Source organism: Pholis gunnellus (genome assembly GCF_910591455.1).
Source record: "Pholis gunnellus genome assembly, chromosome: 5".
Lineage (NCBI taxonomy): Eukaryota > Metazoa > Chordata > Actinopteri > Perciformes > Pholidae > Pholis > Pholis gunnellus.
This window is the reverse complement of record NC_136531.1, coordinates 635,001-647,500: the sequence shown is the minus strand read 5'-3', so window position 1 is coordinate 647,500 and position 12,500 is coordinate 635,001. Positions and strand designations below refer to the sequence as shown.

Here is a 12,500-nt window from a genome sequence, read left to right as displayed (position 1 = left end):
AGAATAAGATGCCAACAAAGTATGAATTAAATTCACATTAAGTATAAAACATGCTACCTGCATCTCGTGAGTTAAAGGGAAAATACACCTACATTGTGCGTAAGTGTGTCTTTATTCTTTGATCGCTGGGTAACCATCATCACCTCTGAGTTACAGCATTATATTGATGAACAGTAGAGCTGCATTCACATGCTCTGTCATGAAGACGACACACATTTAGATGAAACGTGCTGAAACATTGTATTCCTGTTGCACAGCAGTGGAACGTTTCACATGACGTCACACACTGAGCACAGATAGTGAAGAGATATAACTGCTACTGTGTAAAGGGAATACTGCTGTTAAAAAGAACCTTATTTGTTTAAAGTGTTTGCAAACCAAATGTTATTGCACTTTTGTTCATATAGCAGTACTTTTAAAATAAAAGTGCACAATACTCTACCTTTGAATGAATTATTGAACTTTGCCATAACAATGAGATTAATCGCAAAAATTCCATTCGATTAAAAATTGTAATCGTTGCCCAGCACTAATATGTATAGTATACTTTAAACAGTTAAATATATTGTTAAATTTGACTTGGCAATAAAAAAAGTATCGGTTCAGGCACCGTTTAGGCACCGGTATCGTTTTAAAAGTATCGTTTTAGCACCGGTATCGGAAAAAACCCAAACGATACCCATCCCTAGTTGAATCTGACTCGACCCGGTGAGCTGAAGCTGGTCTCACTAGTGGACCAGATGTCAGCAGTGGTGCAAACATATTGCACCGTCTTCAGTTTCTCTTTCAGATCAGGCATTGAAATCTGCTTCTATTTTCCTTCGCAGTGTACGTCTGTAAATCACTGTCAGATTGGAGTTTAATCCATGAATCAGTTCAACAAATTCAGTTTGTTCAACTGTAGACAGAGGATGCATTCCCTTCACTATGTACGAAGTAATGAGAGAATCAAGTTCACCCTGTGTTACTGTGTGTTCAAAAAGGCGGGTCTGCTTATTGGGGGTGTTTGTCTTTTATAATTAGGCCGACACTCAGTCTGGTGCCTTTCAAAATCATCCAGACTGTCAGGCTGAAGTCTCTTCAGGTGAGTTTTGAAATGTGATGCTTTGAGCTAAAGGAGTTCCAGATATGAACAAATGGACATCTACTGTCATAGCCTGGCTAACTGTGAGCTATATTACCTGCCAGTAGTTGATATGGCATTATGACATTCACATTGAGAAGATACAGCATAACATGTAACACAGTGCAAGATTAGATGGTCGGACGTCTCTTGATGAGGTTATCATGAACATACGAGCTCCCAGTCTCCCTCTTCCTGTAGCTAGCTACTCCACTGATAAACACTGGCTATGCACTAGCCTAGACAGCATGCTAACGCTAGTAATGCTAGCTTTATTAGCATGTTAGCATCGATCGCTAGCTTGATATTATAACCGTCCATCACCATGTATATACAATAGGCTATGTAGCCAGACCCAGACTAGTTAAGCTAGTGCTAGTGCTAGCTAGTTGGCATCTGTCACACTCAGATAAATATTGAACTCGACAGACAATCCGTTGAACCTCAACCTGAAGGTCTGAAGACTGAACTCCTGAACTGTTTTTTGATTGGTGGAGAAAGTATTTTGAGTATTTTAAATACAAAATGACTCCACTCTAAAGTATTTTGTTACGTTAGATTTTGAATCGGCCCTATCAAATACAAATTACAAAATACTCAAAAGTAATTAAAATACGTATTTCAAATACAAGTAATAGAAATACTGGCCATCTCTGTAGACAGGTAGACAGCTCGGTGGGTAAACACTTCCCATAATGCAACTGGGAATTATATCTTTGTTTGAACCTCTTTGTGGTGTAAAACCGACTTCATGTGTCGCGGTTGTTTTCTCCGTCCTCATGACGAGCAAACTGTAAATAATGAAATGATATAATGACAATAATAGTAATAATAACCACATCGGTGGTTCACTGTGAAGGGTTTAAAACTCAAGCAGAGAGAGAAGGTGTCTCATGTCTCACTGGAGTCCCACCCTGTGACGACGCACCTTTATGTTTTCTCACTGTGGTCACATTTCACAAGAACTCCACATTATCATCAATCAAAAGTTACGACACGGTGTACAAGTGTGTTTGTTCCCTGTGTGTACACGACTGGATGGGAGTGTTTGTTCACTGTGTGTACACGACTGGATGGGAGTGGAACGTTAGCTTAGCACCAGCAGGTCCTGTTCTCATGTGAATCACTGCTGTTGACCTTCAGAGGACGAGCGGAGCCTAAAGTCTGCCAGGAACCACTCAAACAGTTCTTATTATATTACTATACTACTATATTACTATACTATTATACTACTATACTACTATACTATTATACTACTATATTACTATACTATTATACTACTATACTATTATACTACTATATTACTATACTATTATACTACTATACTATTATACTACTATACTACTATACTATTATACTACTATACTACTATACTATTATACTACTATACTATTATACTACTATACTACTATACTACTATACTACTATACTATTATACTACTATACTACTATACTACTATACTATTATACTACTATACTATTATACTACTATACTACTATACTACTATACTATTATACTACTATACTATTATACTACTATACTACTATACTACTATACTATTATACTACTATACTACTATATTACTATACTATTATACTACTATACTATTATACTACTATACTACTATACTATTATACTACTATACTATTATACTACTATACTATTATACTACTATACTACTATACTATTATACTACTATACTACTATACTACTATACTATTATACTACTATACTACAATACTACTATACTACTATACTATTATACTACTATACTACAATACTACTATACTACTATACTACTATACTATTATACTACTATACTACTATACTATTATACTACTATACTATTATACTACTATACTACTATACTATTATACTACTATACTATTATACTACTATACTACTATACTACTATACTACTATACTATTATACTACTATACTACTATACTACTATACTATTATACTACTATACTATTATACTACTATACTACTATACTACTATACTATTATACTACTATACTATTATACTACTATACTACTATACTACTATACTATTATACTACTATACTACTATATTACTATACTATTATACTACTATACTATTATACTACTATACTACTATACTATTATACTACTATACTATTATACTACTATACTATTATACTACTATACTACTATACTATTAGACTACTATACTACTATACTACTATACTACTATACTACTATACTACAATACTACAATACTATTATACTACTATACTACTATACTATTATACTACTATACTATTATACTACTATACTATTATACTACTATACTACTATACTATTATACTACTATACTATTATACTACTATACTACTATACTACTATACTATTATACTACTATACTATTATACTACTATACTACTATACTACTATACTACTATACTATTATACTACTATACTACTATACTACTATACTATTATACTACTATACTATTATACTACTATACTACTATACTATTATACTACTATACTACTATACTACTATACTACTATACTACTATACTACTATACTATTATACTACTATACTACTATTCTACTATACTACTATACTACTATACTATTATACTACTATACTATTATACTACTATACTACTATACTACTATACTATTATACTACTATATTACTATACTATTATACTACTATACTACTATACTACTATACTATTATACTACTATACTATTATACTACTATACTATTATACTACTATACTACTATACTATTATACTACTATACTACTATACTACTATACTATTATACTACTATACTACAATACTACTATACTACTATACTATTATACTACTATACTACAATACTACTATACTACTATACTACTATACTACTATACTATTATACTACTATACTACTATACTATTATACTACTATACTATTATACTACTATACTACTATACTATTATACTACTATACTATTATACTACTATACTACTATACTATTATACTACTATACTACTATACTATTATACTACTATACTATTATACTACTATACTACTATACTACTATACTATTATACTATTATACTACTATACTACTATACTATTATACTATTATACTACTATACTATTATACTATTATACTACTATACTACTATACTATTATACTACTATACTACTATACTATTATACTATTATACTACTATACTATTATACTATTATACTACTATACTATTATACTACTAACTACTATACTATTATACTACTATACTACTATACTATTATACTATTATACTACTATACTATTATACTATTAACTACTATACTATTATACTATTAACTACTATACTATTATACTACTATACTATTATACTATTATACTACTATACTATTATACTATTATACTACTATACTACTATACTATTATACTACTATACTACTATACTACTATACTATTATACTATTATACTACTATACTACTATACTATTATACTACTATACTACTATACCACTATACTATTATACTATTATACTACTATACTATTATACTACTATACTACTATACTATTATACTACTATACTATTATACTACTATACTATTATACTATTATACTACTATACTACTATACTATTATACTACTATACTACTATACTACTATACTATTATACTATTATACTACTATACTACTATACTACTATACTATTATACTATTATACTATTAACTACTATACTATTATACTACTATACTATTATACTACTATACTACTATACTACTATACTACTATACTATTATACTACTATACTACTATACTATTATACTATTATACTACTATACTATTATACTATTATACTACTATACTACTATACTATTATACTACTATACTACTATACTATTATACTATTATACTACTATACTATTATACTATTATACTACTATACTATTATACTACTAACTACTATACTATTATACTACTATACTACTATACTATTATACTATTATACTACTATACTATTATACTATTAACTACTATACTATTATACTATTAACTACTATACTATTATACTACTATACTATTATACTATTATACTACTATACTATTATACTATTATACTACTATACTACTATACTATTATACTACTATACTACTATACTATTATACTATTATACTACTATACTACTATACTATTATACTACTATACTACTATACTACTATACTATTATACTATTATACTACTATACTATTATACTACTATACTACTATACTATTATACTACTATACTATTATACTACTATACTATTATACTATTATACTACTATACTATTATACTACTATACTACTATACTACTATACTATTATACTATTATACTACTATACTACTATACTACTATACTATTATACTATTATACTATTAACTACTATACTATTATACTACTATACTATTATACTATTATACTACTATAATACTGCCTACCTGAGTCTAGAGCCTCTATAGAACTCTGTACCTTTAACAGGATCAACTGTTTGTTTGGTTCTTTTCATGATCTTCAGTTGATGAGAATCAGAACGTAGGCCTTAGTCCTTGTGAGCTCACCTGTGTGTGAGCGGGTGTGTATCTTCAGGTTCTCCAGTCGGGAGAAGCTCTTGCTGCAGGTGGGGCAGTGGTGCGGCTTCTCATTGGTGTGTGTGCGGATGTGAATCAGCATTTTATACCTGAGAAACATCAAACACATTCTGTTTACGTTGGCTTTAGAAGAGTCCGTGATCTCCGTCTGGAGATGTTCCTTTAAAATGCTGCTAGAACTGGAACACAACACAGCATGTGGAACCAGGAGACGACTGTACTTCTATGTTGCTCTGGTCCACTTTACATGCTGCCTGATGAACACAAACACCCTCCAACAGCACAACAGACCTTCATTCATCCAGCTCAACAGTCAAAGAAGCAACAAAGTCATGTTATTGATTGATAAATTAAAATGAGGTAGGATTTGCATAAATACAAATAAAAGGGAAATAACCTGCAGCAATGTGAATATAGAAACTCTTCACATTCTCACTTATCGCACCGAATAATTCAACGGGATAATTGCGTCTTTTGTGTGTAGCATTGGACTAGATTTCAATATATATAAATTTGCAATTTACAAACGTTCTTTCAGTTTGTCACAATTTTTTCTTCCTTTGGAAAATGATTTGACTTTGTAACGTGACACAAATAACACAAACACGAGGAAAATAGCAACTCTGTTGTGGACTTTACATTTTAATTGTAATAAAGTCCGCTCTGGGCTTCCATACCTCCCTTAAAGTTGATACATGCTGATAAATAGAATTAAACCTCTTGAACCTCACCGACTATTGTTATTATTATTAATATTATTATTAATATAAATATTATTATTATTATTGTGTTTTGTGGACTTGGAGAAGGCTTTCGACCGGGTCCCTCGGGGGTTCTTGTGGGGGTGCTGCGGGAGTATGGGGTGCCGGACCCGTTACAACGGGCGATCCGGTCTCTGTACGACCGCAGTAGGAGCTGTGTCCGCATTCTCTGCAGTAAGTCAGACACGTTCCCGGTGGGTGTTGGCCTCCGCCAGGGCTGCCCTTTGTCACCGGTCCTGTTCGTGACTTTCATGGACAGGATTTCTAGGCGCAGCCGGGGGGTGGAGAACGTCAGGTTCGGGGGTCTCGGGATCACCTCTCTGCTGTTTGCAGACGATGTGGTCCTGTTGGCCTCCTCGGATCGTGACCTCCAGCATTCATTGGGGCGGTTTGCAGCCGAGTGTGAAGCGGCGGGGATGAGAGTTAGCGCCTCCAAATCTGAGGCCATGGTGCTCTGCCGGAAACCGGTGGATTGCTCCCTCCAGGTGGGGACGGAGTGCCTACCGCAAGTGAAGGAGTTTAAGTATCTCGGGGTCTTGTTCACGAGTGAGGGTAAGATGGAGCGGGAGATCGACAGGCGGATCGGTGCGGCTGCAGCAGTAAAACAGGCGCTGCACCGGACCGTCTTGGTGAAGAGAGAGCTGAGCCGGAAGGCAAAGCTCTCAATTTACTGGTCGGTCTACGTTCCTACCCTCACCTATGGTCACGAACTCTGGGTCGTGACCGAAAGGACAAGGTCGTGGGTACAAGCGGCTGAAATGAGTTTCCTCCGTAGGGTGGCCGGGCTCAGCCTTAGAGATAGGGTAAGGAGCTCGGACATCAGGAGGGAACTTGGAGTCGAGCCGCTACTCCTTCGCATCGAAAGGAGTCAGCTGAGGTGGTTCGGGCATCTAATCAGGATGCCTCCTGGACGCCTCCCACTGGAGGTTTTCCGGGCACGTCCAACTGGGAGGAGACCCCGGGGAAGACCCAGAACACGCTGGAGGGATTATATCTCCCAGCTGGCCTGGGAACGCCTCGGGATCCCCCAGTATGAGCTGGAAAATGTTGCGGGCGAGAGGGAAGTCTGGGTCAGCCTGCTTGGCCTGCTGCCACCGCGACCCGACCCCGGATAAGCGGAGGAAAATGGATGGATGGATGGATTATTATTATTCGTAAAATAATTGTATTTAAATACATTTCCACACATTGCACACAGTGCTGGATTATTTCCCTTGTTTATAATTTATAAAGAAATAAAAAAACAAATCAGTAAATAAAAAAAAAGAATAATCATCAATAATTTACAAACAATTATTACTCCTGTAATTGTGATTGATGAGCATTTGTTCTTGTTTTAAACAATACTTCCTGAGGAAGCTCCTCCCCCATCAACAGGATCCTGCAGTCATGACGTCAGATCATACCTGGCATTGAACCCCCGGCCATTTCGAGCACAGCCGTCCCACCGGCAGCAGTACCCACAATCCTTTTCAGGCTTGACGTGGAGGTCGTTGATGTGGTCCACCAGGTCCTGCAGCGAGTCGAACAACAGGTGGCACTAGAGGACAGATTTAAACTTCATGTAGTTATTTATGTCACTTCACATCCTCGATTCACAGGGTTTCCTTAGGATTTAAATGCTTCCACTCCACTCATTTTTATTTTTTATTTTACGTTCATCGAATCTTAATTAATCTAATTAAAAAAACTTACATAAACTTACATACCATTTGTCTAATTATGTGCTGCGTGACTTTTATTTTGTGAAACACTAAGAATTAATCGTTTAGTATTTAAAATAATAATAAATCCCTTTTATACAATCCCCCAAATATTATATTTTTAGAAGCAAATCTTCACATTTTATATTCAACAACACACAAATGTTTGTTTTATTTCCTGGCTGGATTAATACAATGATTGGTCTCTTCTGTTTTCTGTGACTGCCAGTAATAATGATGTGGTTCTTGGCGCCACCTAGTGGTCAGATAAATAACTGCAGTCTTCTTCTCTGATATTCTTCCAGGACAAATTGAATGCATCTGATTATTAATCAACGACTGAGACCATTATGAAGTGAGACTGCTCTTCTCAATTATTGATGTTTTTAATGTGTTTCTGTTCAAATGTCTGAAATCAGGTCTCTGTTTAACACCAGCGCTTAGTTGTCTGAGTGAACGCCCCTCTGGTAAATCCTAAAAAGTGTCGAAATGAGGCAACTAAACATCCTCACTAGAACACTAGTCCTCCTTTATCTTATTGGTGGAAACGTGTATAAAGTTTATAGACTAACATGAAGTCATGTGACCGTGGTGGAGTTCCTTTATAGACTAACGTGAAGTCACGTGACCGTGGTGGAGTTCCTTTATAGACTAACGTGAAGTCACGTGACCGTGGTGGAGTTCCTTTATAGACTAACGTGAAGTCACGTGACCGTGGTGGAGTTCCTTTATAGACTAACGTGAAGTCACGTGACCGTGGTGGAGTTCCTTTATAGACTAACGTGAAGTCACGTGACCGTGGTGGAGTTCCTTTATAGACTAACGTGAAGTCACGTGACCGTGGTGGAGTTCCTTTATAGACTAACGTGAAGTCACGTGACCGTGGTGGAGTTCCTTTATAGACTAACGTGAAGTCACGTGACCGTGGTGGAGTTCCTTTATAGACTAACGTGAAGTCACGTGACCGTGGTGGAGTTCCTTTATAGACTAACGTGAAGTCACGTGACCGTGGTGGAGTTCCTTTATAGACTAACGTGAAGTCACGTGACCGTGGTGGAGTTCCTTTATAGACTAACGTGAAGTCACGTGACCGTGGTGGAGTTCCTTTATAGACTAACGTGAAGTCACGTGACCGTGGTGGAGTTCCTTTATAGACTAACGTGAAGTCACGTGACCGTGGTGGAGTTCCTTTATAGACTAACGTGAAGTCACGTGACCGTGGTGGAGTTCCTTTATAGACTAACGTGAAGTCACGTGACCGTGGTGGAGTTCCTTTATAGACTAACGTGAAGTCACGTGACCGTGGTGGAGTTCCTTTATAGACTAACGTGAAGTCACGTGACCGTGGTGGAGTTCCTTTATAGACTAACGTGAAGTCACGTGACCGTGGTGGAGTTCCTTTATAGACTAACGTGAAGTCACGTGACCGTGGTGGAGTTCCTTTATAGACTAACGTGAAGTCACGTGACCGTGGTGGAGTTCCTTTATAGACTAACGTGAAGTCACGTGACCGTGGTGGAGTTCCTTTATAGACTAACGTGAAGTCACGTGACCGTGGTGGAGTTCTTTTATAGACTAACGTGAAGTCACGTGACCGTGGTGGAGTTCCTTTATAGACTAACGTGAAGTCACGTGACCGTGGTGGAGTTCCTTTATAGACTAACGTGAAGTCATGTGACCGTGGTGGAGTTCCTTTATAGACTAACGTGAAGTCACGTGACCGTGGTGGAGTTCCTTTATAGACTAACGTGAAGTCACGTGACCGTGGTGGAGTTCCTTTATAGACTAACGTGAAGTCACGTGACCGTGGTGGAGTTCCTTTATAGACTAACGTGAAGTCACGTGACCGTGGTGGAGTTCCTTTATAGACTAACGTGAAGTCACGTGACCGTGGTGGAGTTCCTTTATAGACTAACGTGAAGTCACGTGACCGTGGTGGAGTTCCTTTATAGACTAACGTGAAGTCACGTGACCGTGGTGGAGTTCCTTTATAGACTAACGTGAAGTCACGTGACCGTGGTGGAGTTCCTTTATAGACTAACGTGAAGTCACGTGACCGTGGTGGAGTTCCTTTATAGACTAACGTGAAGTCACGTGACCGTGGTGGAGTTCCTTTATAGACTAACGTGAAGTCACGTGACCGTGGTGGAGTTCCTTTATAGACTAACGTGAAGTCACGTGACCGTGGTGGAGTTCCTTTATAGACTAACGTGAAGTCACGTGACCGTGGTGGAGTTCCTTTATAGACTAACGTGAAGTCACGTGACCGTGGTGGAGTTCCTTTATAGACTAACGTGAAGTCACGTGACCGTGGTGGAGTTCCTTTATAGACTAACGTGAAGTCACGTGACCGTGGTGGAGTTCCTTTATAGACTAACGTGAAGTCACGTGACCGTGGTGGAGTTCCTTTATAGACTAACGTGAAGTCACGTGACCGTGGTGGAGTTCCTTTATAGACTAACGTGAAGTCACGTGACCGTGGTGGAGTTCCTTTATAGACTAACGTGAAGTCACGTGACCGTGGTGGAGTTCCTTTATAGACTAACGTGAAGTCACGTGACCGTGGTGGAGTTCCTTTATAGACTAACGTGAAGTCACGTGACCGTGGTGGAGTTCTTTTATAGACTAACGTGAAGTCACGTGACCGTGGTGGAGTTCCTTTATAGACTAACGTGAAGTCACGTGACCGTGGTGGAGTTCCTTTATAGACTAACGTGAAGTCATGTGACCGTGGTGGAGTTCCTTTATAGACTAACGTGAAGTCACGTGACCGTGGTGGAGTTCCTTTATAGACTAACGTGAAGTCACGTGACCGTGGTGGAGTTCCTTTATAGACTAACGTGAAGTCACGTGACCGTGGTGGAGTTCCTTTATAGACTAACGTGAAGTCACGTGACCGTGGTGGAGTTCCTTTATAGACTAACGTGAAGTCACGTGACCGTGGTGGAGTTCCTTTATAGACTAACGTGAAGTCACGTGACCGTGGTGGAGTTCCTTTATAGACTAACGTGAAGTCACGTGACCGTGGTGGAGTTCCTTTATAGACTAACGTGAAGTCACGTGACCGTGGTGGAGTTCCTTTATAGACTAACGTGAAGTCACGTGACCGTGGTGGAGTTCCTTTATAGACTAACATGAAGTCATGTGACCGTGGTGGAGTTCCTTTATAGACTAACATGAAGTCAGTGAAGATATCTTGATGAACTAAACCTGGAAGAATCATAAACACAGATTATTTTATGTAATAATCCAGAATCACATGGAATAATGTGATTGGCTTTTTGAGGAAGGAACCAGTAATGATGACTTCCTGCTGGACTCCAGAAACACGTCATCCCTGCAGCTCTCCATTGTCAATGCACAGAATACAAATACTGATTGATTTTTGAATATTCACCTTCATCCAACGGCAGGCCAGCTGACCGTCCAATGAGGGCTCTGGTGATGTTTGCTTGTCTCCATTCTGACCAATGAACACGGAGGAGGGGAAGCTGTACGCCTTCGGCGGGCTTCCGATCGGCAGATAAAACGGATAACCCTGCGGTGAAGATCCGCCCTCCAGACCGCGATGATGAGTCAGCTCCTGAAAGAAAGGAGGATGAAGAGGAAGGTACGATCAACCACATATCCTCATTCAACGCTTCATATGAAGACAACAACTCCTAGACAACAAAATGTTGTTAGGTTTCGACAACAAAACTACTTAGTTAGGTTTAGACAACAAAACTACTTAGTTAGATTTAGACAACAAAACTACTTAGTTAGATTAAGACAACTAAACTTAGTTGGTTTAGACAACAAAACTACTTAGTTAGGTTGAGACAACAGAACTACTTAGTTAGGTTTAGACAACAAAACTACTTAGTTAGGTTTAAACAACTAAACTATGTAGTTAGGTTTCGACAACTAAACTTAGTTAGGTTTAGACAACAAAACTACTTAGTTAAGTTTAGACAAATGAAGTACACATGTTACGTGACAAATAACTCAACATTGATTGCTCGTTTCACATGAGGAATCACTGTGTAGCCCCGCCCCTAAAGCATCCCCTGCTTTATGGTCTGTGTGACTCTAAATGGATCATCATTTACTAAATGAACATCATGCTGTATTGAAGAAGACTTGAAACTAGAGATTGAGACCATAAACTCATGTTTACAATGTTTACTGAGGTAATAAATCAAGAGAGAAGTAGAGTCATTTTCTCATAGACTTCTATACAACCAGAGGAGTCGCCCCCTGGTGGACACTAGAGAGAATGCAGCTTTAACACGTGAAGAACCAGAGGTTG

General features: G+C 37.4%; 1 protein-coding gene across 1 annotated transcript in view; it reads right to left on the bottom strand.

Annotated features, from left to right (window-relative positions):
- LOC306696485 (zinc finger protein GLIS2-like) overlaps positions 1 to 12,500 on the bottom strand; it is a 24,615-nt gene that overhangs the window by 1,928 nt on the left and 10,187 nt on the right. The window contains exons 4-6 of the mRNA XM_079160114.1: positions 11,607 to 11,792; positions 7,913 to 8,046; positions 5,716 to 5,834 (exon numbers count right to left, since the gene is read on the bottom strand). Of these exons, the coding sequence (XP_079016240.1) occupies positions 5,716 to 5,834; positions 7,913 to 8,046; positions 11,607 to 11,792 (439 nt within the window). The remainder of the gene's footprint in view (positions 1 to 5,715; positions 5,835 to 7,912; positions 8,047 to 11,606; positions 11,793 to 12,500) is intronic.